Source organism: Hemiscyllium ocellatum, chromosome 14, assembly GCF_020745735.1.
Source record: "Hemiscyllium ocellatum isolate sHemOce1 chromosome 14, sHemOce1.pat.X.cur, whole genome shotgun sequence".
NCBI classification, from domain to species: domain Eukaryota; kingdom Metazoa; phylum Chordata; class Chondrichthyes; order Orectolobiformes; family Hemiscylliidae; genus Hemiscyllium; species Hemiscyllium ocellatum.
The window spans coordinates 32429263-32451083 of NC_083414.1; the positions used below are offsets into that span (position 1 = coordinate 32429263).

General features: G+C 39.3%; 1 protein-coding gene across 3 annotated transcripts in view; it reads left to right on the forward strand.

Moving 5' to 3' along the window:
* The window catches only part of cacna2d3a (calcium channel, voltage-dependent, alpha 2/delta subunit 3a), a 953890-nt gene that overhangs the window by 172506 nt on the left and 759563 nt on the right, over positions 1–21821 (forward strand). For all 3 annotated transcript variants that reach the window (XM_060835584.1, XM_060835582.1, XM_060835583.1), the window contains exon 3: positions 17945–18061. In XM_060835584.1, the coding sequence (XP_060691567.1) occupies positions 17945–18061 (117 nt within the window). The remainder of the gene's footprint in view (positions 1–17944; positions 18062–21821) is intronic.

Sequence of the window (21821 nt, forward strand, 5' to 3'; positions counted from 1 at the left end):
ACACAATCAAACAGAGTCAAAGTGGCTTTGTGAAAAGCGAGTCATGTTTGACAAATTTACTAGACTTCTTTGAGGATGTAATAAGCAGAGTTGATAATTGTAGTTTATTTGGATTTCAAGAAGGCAGTCAATAAACTGCCACATGTTATTTCATAAGTTAAGAGATCATGGTATGGGAGTGGGGGGGGGGGGGGGGGGTGGTTATGTAAGAACAAGGACTGAAGTTCAGGATTAATATGTCTTTTTAAGTTGGAAAGATGTAACCCCTGTAGAATGCCTCAAGAATCAGCTGTAGGGTCTCAATTACTTACTACTGACAATGATGACTTAGAGGAGTGGGCAGAGTGTAAAGTATCTAAACTTGCTACTCATGCAAAAAACAGGTGGAAGGGCATGTTATGGTGAGGATCTAAGGAATCTGTAAGAAGATCGGATAAGTTGAGTGAGTGAGAAAAAACTTAGCTTAGCATATTTTGTTTAATGTAGAGAAGTGTGAGGTCATGCACTTTGATAGGAAATGTAGAGTGACTACAAAAATGTGCACACAGAGGGATGTGGGTATTCTTTTGCATGAAACACAAAAGTTATCTTGGAGATGCAGCAAATAATTAAGAAGGCAAATTAAATTTTAGGCTTTCTTTGTTTAAACCTTGGAAATCTTGTTACGATTATGCAGATTGTTTGTGAAGGTTGCGTCTGAAGTATTCTGTATTTAAGAAAGGCTGTACTGACATTGGAAACAGCTCCTAAGAGTTTCACTGGGCTGATTGCTGGGATGAGAGGTTAACTTAACAAGAATGCTAAGCTATTGATTAGAGTCATAGACTCATAGGGTCATTGAGCCATAGAATCATACAGCATGGAAACAGACCCTTCAGTCCAATTTGTCTGCACCAACCAGGCATTCCAATCTGACCTGGACCCATTTGTCAGCATTAGTTCATATCCCTCTAAACCCTTCCTATTCATTGACCCATCCAGATGCCTTTTAAATGTTAAAATAATACCTGCCTCCACCACCTCCTCTGGCTGCTCATTCTACATATGGGTCACCTCTGAACGAAAACGTTAACTCTCTGGTCCCTTTTAAATTTTTTCCCTCTCATCTTAGACCTGTGCCCTCTAGATTTGGACTCCCCTACCCTGGGAAAGATATCTTGGCTATTCACCCTATCCTATGTCCCTCCTGATTTTATAACTCTCTCTAAGACCACCGCTCAGCCTCTGATGCCCCAGCAGAAAAACGCCCCAGCCTATTCAGCCTCTCTCGATAGCTGAAACCCTCCAATCTTGGCAATATCTTTCTAAGTCTTTTCTGCATCCACTCAAGTTTAACATCATCTTTCCTACTGCAGAGAGGCCAGAATTGAATTCAGTATTCTAAAAATGGCCTCACCAATATCCTGTACACCCACAACATGACATCCCAATCCTACACTCAATGCACTGACCAAATGAGTTATTGAAACATACAAGCTTCTGAGGGGCAAAAATAGATATTAAGAGGATCTTTCAGTAGTGGAGGAACCTTGAACTGAGGGACATAGTTACAGAATAAGAGGGCACACATTTAAAATTGTGGTGTAAAGGATTTTCTTCTCCCAGAAGGTATTAAGTATCTGGAATTCCCTAAGTCAGAGAGCAGTGGAGGCCATATCACTGAAAGTGCATAAAAAGGAGGTAGATAGACTGTTAAAATCTCAGGGAGTTGATGGTTATGATGAGCTGGCACAAAAAGGAGCTGAGGGCTTTGGCAGATCAGCCATGATTTTGTTGAATGGTGGGGTAGGCTTAGAGGGGACCAGAAGGCCTATTCCTCCTCCTATTCCTTTGCTCTCAGACAGACTGTCCCAACTGGAAATGTTCAGAGGAGCCCTCAATCGTGGGAGTAGGAATCTCTGGTAGAAGGGGCAGGGCATCAGCTATTGACCATCAGTTCTGCCCACTTTAAGATTTTTCAGGCTGTAACTACACTTAGGTGTTGTCCAGTAGTGTGGTTGCAGCTACAGGTCTTCTATGCATTAGTCTCAAATCCATGCAATTCTGGCCATTGAAGTTACATTGCAGAAACTGTCGAAATGCTCCCAATCTACATCCAATTATTGGCCTTGTGTTTATGAGCCTCTATGACATTGCCCACTCTTTCCATGGAGCTATTCATGCTCTCATTGAATTTAGGAATGGCAAGACTCATGGAGTCCATATTCTGTCCAAGGGCACAGACTAGCTTTCAAGAATTCTGCCAGGTGTTCAGACATCTCTCATTGCTGTGCTCTCTTTGTCATTGCACCCTCTTTATGATTGACCCTCAAGGCTCAGCATATCTTATGACCTGAGCATGGCTGGTGCTATCCTTCATCCTCCGATGGGGACTACCACCCACTTCCATTATCTTTTTCACCTAAACACTTCTGCTATACTTCCCACCCTGTGATAACCATTTTCCCAAGGTCATTGTATCTATGCTGCTGAGTATTGCACTTGATTGTGTGAATGTATCCTCTAAGGTGTTACTGGATTGCCTGTTATCTCTTGGTGTTCCTCTGACCTTGACCAAGGAGTACATTGACAAGACAAGTTAATGTTTCTGTGCATTCCTATCACGGCAATATTCAAAGTCTGTACATTAAATCAAAGACATAATAGTGAATCTATGTTCCATGAATTAGGCATTCACTGTTGCATAGACAAAATCCCATTTCATCTTTATTATTGCATGCCCTGTTGAGAATCTTGCAATTGCTAAAGTTTCATTTTTCAGTGGCATCAGAACTGCTATCTGGTTGTGACCAGCGGTGTTTGAAATAAAAATTTAAATGCATTTTTTAAAGTTTAGGTTGTTGGAATTTGGTGTATGCTTGGGTTACTAATTTTCTAATTTAAAAAAAAAGGTCAGACTGTCTTTTCAGACAAGTGACGTAATCCACTATATGACAGAGAGCAGAACTGCCCGAAGTGTTCATGATTTTTACTGTGTGGTTTCCAAAGGGTGGGGTAACTATTGAAAGTCTTGTTTTTGGTTCAGAATAATCAAGGATTGCTTTTAGTTCAGAAAACTCAGTAAGTGAATGCGTTAAGGACAGTCCAGAGGAGACCCAAGTGAGGACGAAAGCCATGCTAAAAAGGAAGATAAGACAGGTCAGGTAAAGCACAGCCATCTTAGCAGAAAAATGGCTTGTGGAATTTCCAAACCAGGAGTGGTTGGTTAGGAATTGTACACGTTATTAAAATCTGAGCAACACTAAGATCTCCGTGCTGTGAGAAATTTTTGCAGTTTACAGGAAAAGTCTGGAGAGAATCAATTAAGTACAACTTAATAATTTGATTTATGGGAGAGATTTCTCTGAATTTTGGACTCTGAATAGAAAGACTCTGAATAGGATGAGACTTTGTTTTAAGATCTTTCAAACTGGGTTCTTATATTTTGTTAGCTACATTTATGTTTTTTCATTGTCATTTTTTGTGTAATAAACATCTGTTCTGTTGTTAAAAAAACACTCCAGCATTGTCTGATAATCATCATGTTAAAAAGTTTTTAAAAAATCCATTTTGCCAAATTTCATCCTGGAATCTGAACAATACATTAGTGCCCACCAGCTGTGTCATAATAGAGCCATTCCACTGACCTTCAGTATTGTGAATGAGAGGAGTTTCATGAATGTTCCAGTTCCCATTAAATCTATGGTGGGATTGGACCAAAGAACCTGCTGTACACTGTCTGTATCTACTACCATCCTTACATCTTCCATGGCTCATCTTCTTAAAACATTCTCCCAGGTTAGATGTCAAAACAAAGATCTTCTCTATTCTGAGAATATTTGAGCAGGGGTCAAAAACACAAGTCATAGATTATTGCACAAATGTAAGCAAATTATATAAGGAAAACAAGCAATTTAAAATCAAGAAATTAACATAAAGTTTATGATGAAGTAGCCATTATAAAGACCTGACGACAAACTGAACATGGCTGAGAGCTAAACATTCCAGGATGTAAAGTGTTTTAAAAGGCATGGAAATCATGAAAGATGTTGAGTAGTTGTATTTATAAGGGACACAATTAAACCAAAAGAAAAGCAAATATTTTAGTAAGGGTGATTTTGCAATGAGAACATGTTGAGGTTGAAATTAGTTGGGGGCAGTTTTTTGAAATCCGTGCCATTTACAGGAACCAACTGCATTTTTAGATTAATCATCCTGATTCACACATGAAGTATATGCCAAGCAGACAGAACAAAACCATACACTCCACTCAACGCTCTTGAAGTGTATTACTCAAGATATGCTTTCATTTCTGACCATTGATCTGGAACAAATTTATAGATTTGGTGCAGCATTCAAAGGATACAACATAGAAAATAGAACATTACAGCACAGTACATGCCCTATTGCGCCACCCTGTCATATTAATCTGAAGCCCATCCCACCTACACTATTCCATGTACGTCCATATGCCTGTCCAATGACGACTTAAATGCACTTAAACTTGGCGAATCTACTACCGTTGCAGGCAAAGCATTCCATACCCTTACTACTCTCTGAGTAAAGAAACCATTTCTGACATTTGTCTTATACCTATTGCCCCTCACTTTAAAGTTGTGTCCCCTCGTGTTTGCCATCCCCATACTTGGAAGAAGGCTCTCCCGTCCACCCTATCTAACCCTCTGATTATCTTGTGTGTCTCGATTAAGTCACCTCTCAACCTTCTTCTCTCTAACGAGAACAGCCTCAAAATCCTCAGCCTTTCCTCGTAAGACATTCCTTCCATACCAAGCAACGTCCTAGTAACTCTCCTCTGCACCCTTTCCAAAGCTTCCACATCTTTCTTATAATGAGGTGACCAGAACTGTACACAATACTCCAAGTGTGGCCATACCAGAGCTTTGTACAGCTGCAGCATAACCTCCTGGTTCCAGAACTCAATCCCTCTATTAATTAAGGCCAAAACACTGTATGCCTTCTTAACAATCCTGTCAATCTGGGTGGCAACTTTCAGGGATCTGTGTACATGGACACCGAGATCTCTCTGCTCATCTGCACTCCCAAGAATCTTACCGTTAGCCCAGTACTTTGCATTCTGATTACTCCATCCAAAGTGTATCACCTCACATTTGTCCATATTAAATTCCATTTGTCACCTCTCAGCCCAGCTCTGCATCCTATTTATGTCTCTCTGCAACCTACTACATCCTTCGTCACCATCTACAACTCCACTGACCTTAGTGTCATCAGCAAATTGATTAACCAACCCTTCTAAGACCTCATCCAGGTCATTTATAAAAATAACGAACAGCAGTGGACCCAACACCGACCCTTGCGGTACACCGCTAGTAACTGAACACCAAGATGAACATGTTCCATCAACTACAACCCTCTGTTTTCTTTCAGCATGCCAATTACTGATCCAAACTGCTACGTCTCCCTCAATCCCATTCCTCCGCATTTTGTATAATAGCCTACTGTGGGGAACCTTATCGAACACCTTGCTGAAATCCATATACACCACATCAACCAGTTTACTCTCATCTACCTGTTTGGTCACTTTGTCAAAAAACTCAATAAAGATTCATTAGCCACGACTCACCCTTCACAAAACCGTGATGACTGTCCCTGATCAGATTATTCTTTACTAGATGGTTATAAATCCTATCTATCTCTTATAAGCTTTTCTAACACTTTACCAACAACTGAAGTGAGACTCACTGGTCTGTAATTACCAGGGTTGTCTCTACTACCCTTTTTGAACAAGGGAACCACATTTGCTATCCTCCAGTCCTCAGGCACTATTCCTGTAGACAATGATGATTTGGAGATCAATGTCAAAGGCTCGGCAATCTCTTCCCTTGCTTCCTAGAGGATCCTAGGATAGATCCCATCCGACCCAGGGGACTTGTCTATTTTCACACTCTGCAGTACTTCTAATTATTCCTTGTGAACCTCAATATCTTCTAGTCTAGATGCAAGTATCTCTGTATCTTCCTCGCCAACATTTTCATTTTCTATAGTGAATACTGTCGAAAAATATTTATTTAGTGCTTCCCGTATCTCCTCTGACTCCACACACAACTTCCCACTATTATCCTTGATTGGCCCTAATTTAACTCTCGTCATTCTTTTATTCCTGAAATACCTTAACCCTGATCCTATCCGCCAACAACTTCTCATGTCTCCTCTTGGCTCTCCTGAGCTCTCTTTTTAGGTCTTTCCTGACTTCCTTGTAACCCTCAAGCGCCCTAACTGAGTTTTCACATTTTGTCCTAACATAAGTCTTCTTCTTCTTCTTGACCAGGGATTCCACTTCCTTAGTAAACCACGGTTCATGCTTTGTATATCTTCTTCCCTGCCTGACAGGTACATACATATCTAGGACACACAGGAGCTTTTCCTTGAATAAGCTCCACATTTTTAATGTGCTCATCCCCTGCAATTTCCTTCCCCATTCTACGCTTCCTAAATCTTTCCTCATTGCATCGTAATTTCCCTTCCCCCAGCTGTAACTCTTGCTCGGTGGAGTACACCTATCCCTTTCCATCACTAAAGTAAGCCTGACAGAATTGTGATCGCTGTCTCCAAAGTGCTCACCTACTTCCAAATCTAACACCTGGCCAGGCTCGTTACCCAGTACTAAATCTAAAGTGGCTTTGCCCCTTGTAGGCCTATCTACATACTGTGTCAGGAAGCCCTCCTGCACACACTGGACAAAAACTGACCCATCTATAGTACTCTTACTGTAGTGATCCCAGTCGATATTTGGATAGTTGAAGTCCCCTATGACAACTACCCTGCCTCTGTCACTCCTATCGAGAATCATCTTTGCTATCTTTTCCTCTACATCTCTGGGACTATTTGGAGACCTATAGAAAACTCCCAGCATGGTGACTTCTCCTTTCCTGTTTCTAACCTCAGCCCATACTATCTCAGTTAACGAGTCCCCAAACATCCTTTCTGCAACTGAAATATTGTCCCTGATCAACAATGCCACACCTCCCCCTCTTTTACCATCTTCTCTCTTCTTACTGAAAGATCTGAATCCCAGAACCAGCAGCAGCCATTCCTGTCTCTGCTTTACCATATCTCCTTAATGGCCACAACATCGAAGTCCCAGGTACCAATCCACGCTGCCAGTTCACCCACTTTATTTCAGATGCTGCTTGCGTTGAAGTACACACACTTCAAACCAGGTTCTCGTTTGCCAGTGTCAGATACTTGATTATGGAACTCCCTACTCTCATCCTTTTCTGTACTTGTCCTATACTTTTGGTTCCCATCCCCCTGCTGTATAAGTTTAAATCCACCTTAATAGCTTTAGCGTATTCCCCCCCCCAGGATATTGGTACCCCTCTGGTTTAGATGAAGACCATCCTGCTTGTAGAGGTCCCACCTACCCCAGAAAGAGCTCCAATTATCCAAAAATCTGAAACCCTCCCTCCTGCACCATCCCTGTAATTGCTTATTTGAGAACAAGATTTCTGAAACGTAAATATATGCCTAAAACTGACTTTTTAATGACAGTTATAAACACCAACATTTTCAGAATCTTAATTGATTCCTTCAAGTGTTGTCATATATGAAATGAGATGTAAAATTATTCAATTTTCAACAATGTTGTGACACTCAATTAATGCTTCCTTCCTGTCATCTACTTCAGATTTCCTGTGACTCATTAGTATATATTTATTCTTATTGTCTTGTTTTAAAGATACATTTATAAGAACAGTTGTCATGATTAGTTTTTCCTGAACTTTTCCCATTGTTTTGTTCTCTGTGCGACTGATCCTCAACTGCACCCTGTTTAACTTGTCTTTCGTTTGTACCAATTTTTAATATGAATTGTTTGGATTTTCCAAAATCACTCAAACTTGAACTCCCTCTAGCTCACTTTTGGCAGGTTATTACGAGACGCTCAGTTATCTTGAAAAAAATGTGACCCAAAAGCATGAAAAACATTAAATGTGCTGACAGTGAAGTAGTGGTTTTCTTTTCCAAGTGTTTGTGTGAAATGATCTGGTAAAGTGGATGCTGTTGATGCAATGCTTTACTGCATCCCCGTCAAAAAATGATAAATGTTCTTGTCTTTGAGCCTAAATCCCTACCAACCAGAAACATTTCCCAGTGAAACGCAGCAACTTTCCAGCTGTGCTTCTAATGTACCAAAGAAAAACTTGATTAAGGAGTATTTACTTCTCATTTGCAGAAGCTATTGTTCATTTATCTTCCTAAAAGAAACTGAATTTATTAAAATGTTGGTATGCTAATATGTGAGTTTGACCATGTTACCATATCCTGATCCAAAACAGACTGGCCACAATTTATAAATCACAGAAATTACACATTCTAGTTGATGGAATACAAAGGTATTTAATGCTTTACTCTGGAAATTAAGGTTAGATGACCCAGTTAAAGCACTATACACTGCAGAATGGGAATTATAACTAGAAAGAGACTGTCTCGAAAAAATTTGGTCAATGACCACTGACAATGCATCGCTTTCCAAGGCCTTAGGAGGCAGATAAAGGTTGTATAGGTCAGCAACAGCTAACTTAAAGCATGGCCTCCTCAGGACCATCTACCAAAGTTACTCTTGGCCTTTAATCTCTCTGGACTGGATAATACCTTCTACAAATATTGTGTGAGGGGTTTAGGGCTTGGCATCAATTGTGATGATGTCACAGAGCTGCTTCCCACTGGGCATAAACAACGCAGAGTGGGCAGAGCTAGTTAATGTAAGGTAGAGAGAGAGAAAAACAGAGTTATAGAGTCATAGAGATGTACAGCACGGAAACAGACCCTTCAGTCCAACTTGTCCATGCCGACCAGATATCCCAACCCAATCTAGTCCCATCTACCAGCACCTGGTCCATATCCCTCCCAACCCTTCCTATTCATATACCCATCCAGATGTGTTTTAAATGTTGCAATTGTACTAGCCTCCACCGCTTCCTCTGGCAGCTCATTTCATTCATGTGTAGACAAGCAGATGGAGTAGAGCTACTAGAATTAAGTGATGGAGTTATGAAATAGTCTTTCAATAATGTAACAATAAAATTGGACCTCAGAGGGAACCGTTGGACAGATAGTAAAAACTTCCTATGTTTTTAACTATTAGAGTTTAAATGATTGAGGAGTGATTTGATTGAAGTGTAAAATATCCTGAATAGTCTAGACAGATTGGACATTGGTAAGATATTTACCTGTATAGGTTGAGACAAGAACTCAGAGGCCCTGTTTTAAAATATTAGGAAGGAGAAGATTTTCTTTAAGAGGTTGTGTTACTTGGAACTCTCTGCCTCAGAAGGCAGTAGATTATTGAATTTTTTAAGATGGAGATTGATAAATTCTTGTTACGCAAGGCAAAATTGGGAAAGTGCAACTTGAAAAACAAACATATCATTAACTCAGAACTGGCGAAATGATCAAATTTTAGCCTGAAGCCAGTTGTCACAAAACTATAAAACCATATATTATTGACTTTTCATGGACCCTAATTTGGCCAACTTCCCAACAGCAATCTGTGTTTGCATGTGTGAACTGTCAGAGTGTGCATGTAGAAATCAGAGTACTCTGTTTAGAACGTTTGATGTCTAATAAAGAAAACTTCCTTTGATCAACTCAAGGAAACCTGTCCAGTTGGTTCTTTCCTAATCACTGTACATAAAGTACATACTTTGGTATGTACTTACTGATTGTGCAAGTACAGTTCTTTTCAAACACAGAAATTTCTGCTGTAGCCAAACAAGGACAGAGTAACAATAAGAGCCATTCACCGTCTTGTCACCAGACTGTAACACATTCTGGTCACTGAGACACACAAGAAACACTTAACCTTTGAGAGTAGTATGGAAACAATTCGCAATGCTGATGCCCTCTTGCCAGAAGACTGAATATGAAGTCAACTCAAAAAATTGTGATTCCTTCAATTTTAAGAGCATGTGAAACAAGGTCATGTTATAGACGTATGTTAGATACTCGGCACAATACAAAAGATAGATCTGAAGCATCATCTTAAGTTAAATGTCAAATGTGAAAGATGAATCCAGGACAAATGTCAAGAAATTGTTTTCCTTGCAATAATTCCAATGAACAACACAATGGAGAACAGTGAAAAGGGCTTTTCTCTGTGGAGTAATGGAAGCAAATGATCTGGAATCATTCAATACACAATTATATGCTGTGATGAGATTGCAGATTTCTGTGATAGAATGGATATGACTTTTTTTCAGCTGCACCCTGAGAGTTCTAGGAAAAAAGGCAAACAGATCAGGTTGAACATTTAAACAAAATAGTTTCACTCAGAGTTTGAATCACCAAGATACTGAAACTTCACTCTGGGGTAGATTAGTTTTCAATGCTGAGTTAAGATATTGTAGAGATTATTTGGTAACATTCTGGTACAGCTTATGGAATATTTAAAAAATCTAAGAAGAAATCAGGATAATGGTTTAATGTTGTATTTTGTTGTGCTATAATATCAATTAATGAATGAAGGATTCCGCTTGAGAGGTGGCTGATCTTATTCAAAATTGTGGGAGTTGTAGAAAGTAATCTTTGACTGAAATAAACATTTTTTATCATCCCAATGAAGAGTATGTAGATTATGATGCAATGATTCAGCTATTATACATGAGCAGACTGGATTTGTGAATATACAATCAGATTGGTGAATGCGATGGGGAATCCTAAACAATGGAATAAATTGGGTTAGATTGAATGCAGGAAAAGCACTTGTATTAACAGAGCAGAGAAGGGAACAAGTAGAATTCTGGGAGAATTTGTCTAAGTTAATGGGAAAAGACTTAGGAGCATTTTAGAGAAGAAGATTTGGGAGGAAAATAGTAATGAACATTTGTTTGGAGACCACAGGGCCTGAATTTAATTCATTCAAAGCCTATATTTGTTTACACAAAATTGAAACTCGGTCATGGTGTGAATACCTGTTCAAAACTGCATATGTGTTGAACTTCTGAATAGATTGTCATATTTTATGGACAAAAGTGATTTGACAAGATGGCTTCAAAGTGCCACAGCTAACATGACTTTTGAAAGAACTGCATAATACTTACAGATATGTATTAATTTTTAACCCATCTCAGCAACATTATAAATCTCTCAGAAGTGTTGAATTCTATTATAAATTTAATGTATTACACAATTAAAAGAATCATTAAACAAACAATGCATACTGTTTCAACCATACATAGTGTTACTATCAATCATGTATAGTGGATTATTAGGTTTGCTTCATGAGGTCAATAACAAACTTGGAATATTTATGACACAACAATATTTTGGACAAATAACCAAAAGAAGTTTGTGTTGTCTGTTTCTTGTTCGTGAACTTTACATTTAATTGTAAGACTTGTAAGAACTGACATCAACTCATGTAAGTCAATCATTGTAAGAAATGGAAATGCAAGAAAAATTATTTTTCTAATTTTTGATTCAGGACTCCCACTTCCCCAAAACGAAGGAAAACTTATTTTGTCAAATTGCAGACTCTTTCAGTAACTCTGTGATTTCTGGTTCATGGAGCTGCAGTGGTTGCATGTCAAAGGGAATCACTCAAATGAGTTGGAAAGTAGCATCCCTTGCCTGAGTTGTCCTGATGTTTCTTCTTGATGATAAATGTTGTTAAAGATCAGTACAGTACAGAAGGATGTTGTGGGCCATATAAATGAGCCAGAAAAGAAATCCTGGCACTTCTGAGCTAGGGCAGGAAGGAGCAGTACATTTTGGGCATGTTGTTCTTGTCCACCTCAGGGTAGGAAGACTCAAAATCTGCTGTAAAGTCTTGGTGAGAATTAAATTGAATTCAGAGAGATTGTAAGTTAAACGCTGCATCTGGCATGATATATTTTTGCTACATAGGCAATTAAGAATTGGTGTGGGATGACACCTGTCAAATATTTAAAATATTGGATAGAAAATTTTGAATGTAGCTTAAGTTTTTAATTCAATGAAAATTGCCCATTTCATTCAAAACATTACAAATGTTTTTTTGTCCCTCATGCTGGAGATAACCTGGTCAAGCCAGTTTGTTAATTATGAAAAGCTGGAAAATGTTATGTGTTACAGGTCAGCAAAGCACACAAAAAACTAATGATTTTATTTGTTCATGTATCAGGGAGGCAATGGCCTAGTGGTATTATCGCTGGACTGTTGATCCAGAGCCCAGTAATGTTCTGGGGACCTAGGTTTAAATCCTGCCACAGCCAGTGGTGGAATTCAAATTCAAATTCAATAACAGTATGGAATTAAGAGCCTATGGCAACCATGAATCCATTGTGAACTGTTGGGGAAAAGCCCATCTAATACCCTTTAGGGAATGGAACTGCCATCCTTATTTGGTCTAACCTACATGTGACTACAGACTCTTAACTGCCTGCTGGGCAATTAGGAATGGGCAATAATGCTAGCCCAGCCAGTGATGCCTTCATTCATTGAATGAATAATTAAAAAAAAGTTATTTCAAGCTATTGTCAGAAATCAACAGCTACCACTAAACATGACAATGAATTTGTCAAAACTGTATATGACTGAATCATTTTTAGCTACGTGTGCATTGCATCAAGTTTTTTGCAGCATTTTTCAGCATGAGGCCTACTGAGTTTTCTACCAGGTATCTCACCAAACTCAGCTCATGAACTACCTTCCTCACTCTATGGCACAGCAGCACACACCTGATTCCAGCTCATTCTTATCCTGTGGTGTTCCCAGAATAATTCACTCCTATGGGACGGCTCGAAATTCACCAGCATCCCTTGTACCCATGCCATCTTCAAAAGCCTAATGTTCATTTGGACATGCACTGTCAGTCAAACCTAGATGGTAGTTAAGTCTTTAATCATTTAGAATGGAGATGCAGGTTTTGATTGATTAATATGTAAATCCCAGAATTTCTTTCAAGTCACTGCCCTGAGATAACAAGGTTTTATCAGTATAAACGTTTTGACATCTCAGGTCCGACGATGAATTTTAGGTGTGAGGCCTTGTTTAGAGTCTGTCTGTGTCTTAACCTGGACTCAGACTGGTTTTATTTCCAATGTGGGAATTTATAAAATGTCACATTGACTGACTGACTGTCTACAGATTATATACTTTTTTGAACAAAATAGAACATATCTGCAAATGCAAATCTGCAATTGCAAATTCACCCCATAGATGCATATGTGTTTGTGTGTGTTTGTGTGTACGCATGTGTGTGGGTGTTTGTGTGCAAGTTATCTCAGGGTAATGACTTGAAATAAATTCTGAGATTTATGTATTAATCAATCAACCTAGAGAAGGTGCAAAACTTGACCTATTCTTGGGAAATAATGACTTGAAATAAATTCTGGGATTTATGTATTAATCAATCAACCTAGAGAAGGTGCAAAACTTGACCTACTCTTGGGAAATAAGGCCGGGCAGGTGACTGAGGTGTCAGTGTGGGAGCACTTTGGGGCCAGCGACCATAATTCTATTCGTTTTAAAATAGTGATGGAAAAGGATAGACCAGATCTAAAAGTTGAAGTTCTAAATTGGAGAAAGGCCAATTTTGACAGTATTAGGTAAGAACTTTCAAAAGCTGATTGGAGGCAGATGTTCACAGGTAAAGGGACGGTTGGAAAATGGGAAGCCTTCAGAAATGAGATAACAAGAATCCAGAGAAAGTATATTCCTGTCAGGGAGAAAGGGAAGGCTGGTAGGTATAGGGAATGTAGATGACTAAAGAAATTGAGGGTTTGGTTAAGAAAAAGAAGGAAGCATGCATCAGGTATAGATAGGATAGATCGAGTGAATCCTTAGAAGAGTATAAAGGAAGTAGGAATATACTTAAGAGGGAAACCAGGAGGGCAAAAAGGGGACATGAGATAGCTTTGGTAAATAGAATTAAGGAGAATCCAAAGGGTTTTTACAAATATATTAAGGGTAAAAGGGTAACTAGGGAGAGAATAGGGCCCCTCAAAGATCAGCAAGGCGGCCTTTGTGTGGAGCCACAGAAAATGGGGGAGATACTAAATGAATATTTTGCATCAGTATTTACTGTGGAAAAGGATATGGAAGATATAACTGTAGGGAAATTGATGGTGAAATCTTGCAAAATGTCCAGATTACAGAGGAGGAAGTGCTAGATGTCTTGAAACGGCTAAAGTGGATAAATCCCCAGGATCTGATCAGGTGTACCCGAGAACTCTGCGGGAAGCTAGAGAAGTGATTGCTGGGCCTCTTGCTGAGATATTTGTATCATCAATGGTCACAGATGAGGTGCCGGAAGACTGGAGGTAGGCTAATGTGGTGCCACTGTTTAAGAAGGGTGATAAAGACAAGCCAGGGAACTATAGACCAGCGAGCCTGACCTCAGTGGTGGGCAAGTTGTTGGAGGAAATCCTGAGGGACAGGATGTACATATATTTGGAAAGGCAAGGACTGATTAGAGATAGTCAACATGGCTTTATGCGTGGGAAATCATGTCTCACAAACTTGATTGAGTTTTTGAAGAAGTAACAAAGAAGATTGATGAGGGCAGAGCAGTAGATGTGATCTATATGGACTTCAGTAAAGTGTTCGACAAGATTCCCCATGGGAGACTGATTAGCAAGGTTAAATCTCATGGAGTACAGGGAGAACTAGCCATTTGGATACAGAACTGGCTCAAAGGTAGAAGACAGAGGGTGATGGTAGAGGGTTTTTAAAACTGGAGGCCTGTGACCAGTGGAGTGCCACAAGGATCGGTGCTGGGCCCTCTACTTTTTGTCATTTACATAAATGACTTGGATGCGAGCATAAGAGGTACAGTTAGTAAGTTTGCAGGTGACACCAAAATTGGAGGTGTAGTGGACAGTGAGGAGGGTTACCTCAGATTACAACAGGATCTTGACCAGATGAGCCAATGGGGTGAGAAGTGGCAGATGGAGTTTAGTTCAGATAAATGCGAGATGCTGCATTTTGGGAAAACAAATCTTAGCAGGACTTATACACTTAATGGTAAGGTCCTAGAGAGTGTTTCTGAACAGAGCGACCTTGGAGTGCAGGTTCATAGCTCCTTGAAAGTGGAGTCGCAGGTAGATAGGATAGTGAAGGCGGCGTTTGGTATGCTTTCCTTTATTGGTCAGACTATTGAGTACAGGAGTTGGGAGGTCATGTTGCGGCTGTACAGGACATTGGTTAGGCCGCTGTTGGAATATTGTGTGCAATTCTGGTCTCCTTCCTATTGGAAAGATGTTGTAATACTTGAAAGGATTCAGAAAAGATTTACAAGGATGTTGCCAAGGTTGGAGGATTTGAGCGATAAGGAGAGGCTGAACAGACTGGGGCTGTTTTCCCTGGAGCGTCGGAGGCTGAGGGACAACCTTATAGAGGTTGACAAAATTATGAGGGGCGTGGATAGGACAAATAGGCAGAGTCTTTTCCCTGGGGTCGGGGAGTCCAGAACTAGAGGGCATAGGTTTAGGGTGAGAGGGGAAAGATATAAAAGAGACCCAAGGGGCAACTTTTTCATGCAGAGGGTGTACATGTATGGAATGAGCTGCCTGAGGATGTGGTAGAGGCTGGTACAATTGCTACATTCAAGAGGCATTTGGATGGGTATATGAATAGGAAGCGATTGGAGGGATATGGGCCGGATCCTGGCAGGTGGGACTAGATTGGGTTGGGATATCTGGTCGGCATGGACCAAAGGGTCTGTTTCCATGCTGTACATCTCTATAACTCTCTAACTGATTAAAAACTTAATAGCCCTCTAGGTTTGTTTAATGCGTTTGCTTCAGTTATATGACCCTTTGATTTTTTGCCCGATATATCCTCTCTCACTAGCACCAGAAGAAGGAGTGAGGCTTTGAAAGCTTGTGTTTTCAATTAAACCTGTTGGACTATGACCCAACATCATGTGACTTTTGACTTTGTCCACCCCAGTCCAACACTGGCACCTCCACATTCAGTTTTAAAATCAGTGGTTGGCCCGTGAAGTGTAACACTTAAAAGTGGTCAAAGAAACTTCAAACAGAAAGAGACAGTGACTTGAAATAGTGAGGGGGCTGACTATTCCCCAACCCAGGCAGACAGCCAAGTCTTGCAAACACTTTCGTGGTTTTCCCTTTCAGAAATATGCAAAAGAAGGGATTAAAAGAGAGATTCAACACTTTTGCGTGTTATTGTAAGGCTCCTTTGAACTAGACTGTGTTGAATATGCTATGGAATCACAGTTTGAGAGCAGCCATTAAACTGCAAACCAGTTAAAAATAGTATCAGGACAAAGAATCTTCAATCAGCCTACTGAACTACAATCTCAAAAATCGACCGTTCAACTTCCAACAGCAGCATTACCTGTGCAAACCAGCAATGGACATAGATAGTCTTGTCTGCTCTTTACAATATTACGGACTAGGCCAGACCACTCAAAACATTCTTAAGCAGGCAGCCCAGACCATAACTTTGCAATTTGTTTCAGTAAGTGTACAGCAAAAATTACCTGGATTATGTTAACAAAGTTGACTACCAGATTTAAAACAGACTAAAAATTTATTCACAAAATGACACAAAGAACAGAATAAAGAAACCCTATAGAAATCAGTCTACCCAAACTAGATGTAATTATACCATTCCAAATATACACAACAACCAAATAAGCAAACCTCCTTTAAAAAAAAGTACAAAAAATGGTCAGGTCAGGTTGAAGCTAGAAGGGCAGAAGAGAGAGTTTCCATACAGCTCACTGTTGAAATCCCATTCAGTTCTGGACTGAACTAAACTGCTCAGTTAGAGAGCTGACCATTCCCCTTTCATTCTATAGGTCACTTATAAAACATGACCATTTTGGCCTGAAGTCTGATCTGTTTACATATAAACAAAAGGCCTCTCAAAATCCTTTAATCTCTGTACCAAACCAGACTGATCAGAGCCCAGCCGGGTTTATTACCCCTCTGAAAAAAAAATCAAAGGCAGAGTATCTTTCAGCCAAGAAACAGTTTCTCAAAGAAAAGGGACTAGCTTTGTGACAACAAACAATTCAAAGATTGACTCATACAATGCTTTTAGTTAACTTTTATCTTTTTGGACTCACCATATACTTCTAATATACTTGTTAAGCATGCTGCGTTAGCATTTCCTCTTGCAGGTAGTAATTAGTAAACTTGCCCATTTTGTTAATTCAATCCAGGATAAATTGACTGCTTTTAAAACATAAGTTCCTGTAATCTGGGGAGAAGTGTCCAAAGGCAATGGGATCCTTTTAAAATTAACTCTATTGCAGCTGAGGAGGTAAGTCAACAAAGAAGAGGAGTCAATCCATTCCTTCTCACCTGGGAGTTTAAATTATTTGGTGTATCCCACTTGAAACCATAAGGAATTGATGAACCTCATATGGGGTCTAGTCATAACAATATATATAACATAGCTTGTTGTTTGACCAGTTAAATATGCCTTATATTTTCTTATCTTGGCTTTAGATTTGTTTCTTTCTGATGGTGCATTTCTCCACCCACAAAAAAAAGGAGTCAGTTACATGAAATGAATTTTAAATAAAATTTGTTTGTGCATTAGAAGTTAGTGCAGTACGGTGACAGAATTCCAGAAGATTGTATACTAGATGTTACAGAAATTCTAAATTCAGATTCTTTATTTCCTTAAAAGAGGAATTAATTCATTTATCAAATAACTAATGCCACCATTGAAGAGGAAATTTTGATACAAATATATTAGAACATAATTCATTGCGGTACTTACAGGGTTTACATCAATGAAAGAACTAACTTTCATTTATAAATTTCCTTTCACAATTCCAGGACATATAAATGCATTTCACAACCAATGAACTAGTTTTGAAGTGGATTCATTGTTGTAGTCAGGATTATGCAGGAAGGTTAGCAGATGAATAAGTTCTGTTTAACTAAATTCATTTTATTTTCCCAGGGCCTATTAACTAGAATAGTGATAAATTCTTTTAACAATCTTCTTTCACTGCTTTTTACAGAAATATAAGGAACATGAGAAAACAGTCTCTGTTCAAGAAATAGATGGTCTCCAGCTTGTCAAAAAACTCGCAAAGGATATGGAAAGAATGTTTCGCAATAAAGCTGAAGCAGTAAGAGTAAGTACATCTCCAAGATATATAGAACAGTTTTTACGACAAAGTGCATTGTATCATAACCCAGTTTTCTTTCCATTTTCCATTGTAAAGATATTTTCAGTCATGAAAACCTTCAAAAATAATTTTTTGGAATTATTAATTGTGGCAGATAACCTTTTCCTCAGTACTAGCGCACACCAAGAATCAGAGAATGGTTGTAACATAGGAGGAGGGCATTCTGCCCAGTGTATCTGTAACCAGCTCTTTGCAGGAGCAACTTGGCTAATTCTAGATTCCCAAACCCCTGACTTTACATTCAAGCTCTGAATTTGTTTTCTATTCAGATAATAATCAAAAATTTCTTGAAGGCTTCAAATGAACCTACCTGTATCACCCTCATTCTTGCTCCTGATGACTCTCTGTTAAAATAAAGTTTTCTCATGTTGCCTTTGGTTATTTTGCCAATCACATGAAATAAGTGTTCTCAGTTCTTCAGCTAAAAGAAACATGTTGTCCCTAGCTACTCACGAGTAAAAAGTGAGGTCTGCAGATGCTGGAGATCAGAGCTGAAAATGCGTTGCTGGTTAAAGCACAGCAGGTCAGGCACCATCCAAGGAACAGGGAATTCGACGTTTCGGGCAAAAGTCGAATTCCCTGTTCCTTGGATGCTGCCTGACCTGCTGTGCTTTAACCAGCAACACATTTTCAGCCCTAGCTACTCACTCCAAACAAGGGGAACTGTCTCAGCCTCTCCAAACTATCTATGTAACCGAGGTCCTTCTTCATTGGAATCATGATTGTACATCTTTCCTTTACTCTTTCTAATACCTGCACATCTGTCTTAAAGGGCAGGTGCCCAGAATTCAATACTATACTTATGTTAAGGATGACCAATTGAATTATGAATTTCATGTAACTCGTGTGCTTTTCGTCTCCAAGCTATTACTTTTAAGGATCTGGATTAATTGTATTTTATCAACTGCTTTTCAAAGTTCAGCTGCTTATGCGCATTGCACATGTGGTGGTTATCCAGGGCTGGAGACAATTCTGGAATTTTCACATTGACTTGGGTGTGTGAACTAGTTTGATGTGCTCCGTTATGCCTTTATTTATGAGACCATTAAATGATTTAACAGAATTAAACTTAAGAATTAAATAAATAAGATGGCACAGTGGCAGCACACTGTTCACATGATTGATGAAAACTGAATCTGCATTCTACTGATAAGAATGTAATCCTTCTACTCGGAATTACCCAGAAGCTACATCTGAATATAAAAATTATTAATTTTATAAGGCAATTAATGCACATTCTAAGCTGTTCAAAATATGTGTTGCATATCCTCTTCAGAGGCCCTGGCAGTAAAGCCTCTCTTTTCTGGTGAGATGAAATGACCGCAAGTATGAATGGATACCTATTGCAGCCTCACTAAAATAATTTCTTTTAGATGAGCATAGCTACTTGTAATACTGTATGTGTTTGCAATTGGTCAGTATTACTGTGAAACTGCAGTGGTACATGCCCATCATCCTTTTGTAGCCTGCCCAATTTGAGGTTCTCATGTGAGTCATCTGCAGTGTGCAGTCTCATCTGGCAACTGCATTATTCATCCCTGTGTTGTGTGTCTCGACTATGCCACACATGTCCTCAGAGTGATCCATGAACTTTTGAATTTGTATAAGTTCAATTGTAGCCTTCTTTTATTTTTCGTGAATATCAGTTTAAAATGTCCAGCAGCAATTTTATGCTTTCATCAAAGTAAAAGGTTAATTTATTACAGAATGCTATTTAAATAAAGGTGACAAAGTTACTTGCCAAAACACACAAAGATCTAATGTAGGGTAAGGATAAAAGATTCTTATAAAGATGAAAGTAAGATCAGTATTGAAGATTGTTGTTGACCTATTATTTGCTTGAAGATTCCTTTTCCAAGGTGAAGGGGTTGAAACTTTGAAGTCAGAGTCCATCAGCTGTATGTCTTCTGATCAAATAATTGGGGGTTGTTCTCACAGGTGGACTGAGCAAAACAGGTCTTACAAGTAAATGAAGACTCCTCTGTTTTGCTTTTATGTGCTTCAGGTTGAGACTCTTGACTGCTCGATTCAGTATAGCAGGCCTGGAATTCTTTCTCCTTTGTCTGTATTAAGAGACAATGATTGCTTCAACATGTCTCTCTCGTGGTTTTTACACAAAATGGTTGCTCATAGCCAGACTTTTAAATGGATTAAAACTTTAAAATGTTTGTTAAATCTAAACTGTTATATCATTCTTCAATTTTCGCTATTGGGTTGGCCTAGGTCTGGGCACAGATCCATCCATTGTTTTTTAGTCGAAACGATTAATGTCTAACTGTCTCAGCAATCCGTTTGATGGCACTCATCCTGTTGGGTTATTTGTAAAATAGGAAGAGCCATTCACACTTGCAGAGAAGTATGGTCAAGGAATTTTTCTTTCTTTTCTTTGGAATGTTCATTGAATTTCAAAAGCTCTCTTGTGATGTTTTCTTGAGATCACCACATTCTGGGTTCGATGCCAGCTGAATTCACAAGGGTAGTCATGTGACTTCTGGAAGATATATCATAGGATTCTCTGTCCTTATTTTAAATACAGATTAGCCTTCTTTGCAAAATATTCAATACGATAATGACACATTGACAATATCTGACTGTAGTGCATTCATGGTCAATGTCACCTTGTGTGGATCTCACTGCTAAGATACAGCTGATATATCTGAACTGATACTGCCACTCTCACACAAAGTTGTGGGGCTGTGCCTTCTTCATTAGACCATTACCTCTTCTTGGTATTCATCCACACACCAGCTAGACTGCTATTCTCTGAAAGCAAAACGACAAAACCAAACAACAAAACCACAACAAGAGTGAAGTTGTGGAGGTAATGGAAAAAACAATGTTTACACCATTTGTTGCTTATAAATCAGGAGAAATCATAGAAAGAATGGCAAATGGGATCTGCCAAGAGTGGATTTAATATGAGTATACCACCATCTTCAAACGTTTTGTCTCTGCTACTGGCAAAGGTCTCAACAATGGTTAACATTGTCTCCTCTGTCGGTTTAGGACACATGGTTAGCTCTTGCTGCTTCTAGTGTGCAAGGTTATGCACCACCTTGTCATACACTAGAGAGGGATGTATGTGAATGTGTGCAGACTATTGTGTGATATAACTATTATGACTGAATAGCTGGAAGTGTGTGAGCGTGATGATTTGGAGCTACTGGTATAGTTGGTGGGGTATGTATTATTTGAAGATGCAATTGCTGACCTTGAGCACGCATGTTAACTCATTTACCTTCCAGCAGCACTGCATCCACATACTTCCTCTTACCATGTATTTATAGGGCTTTCTGAGAATAGAGAACAGCTCTCCTCCCTTCTACTATCTCCAGTAAGATCTTTGGTGCAGCATTTAAGAGCCTTAGAGCCTATTCTCTCCCATGTTGTGAGATTAGATTAGATTCCCTACAGAATGGAAACAGGCCTTTTGGCCCAACAAGTCCACACCACCCCTCCGAAGAGTAACCCAGCCAAACCCACTCCCCTACCCTATATTTACCCTTGACTAATGCACCTAACACTATGGGCAATTTAGTATGGCCAATTCACCTGGCCAGCACATCTTTGGACTGTGGGAGGAAACCCACACAGACACGGGGAGAATGTGCAAACTCCATACAGACAGTTGCCTAGAATTGAACCTGGGTCCCTGGCACTGTGAAGCAGCAGTGCTAACCACTGAGCCAAAGTGCCGCCCCAGGAT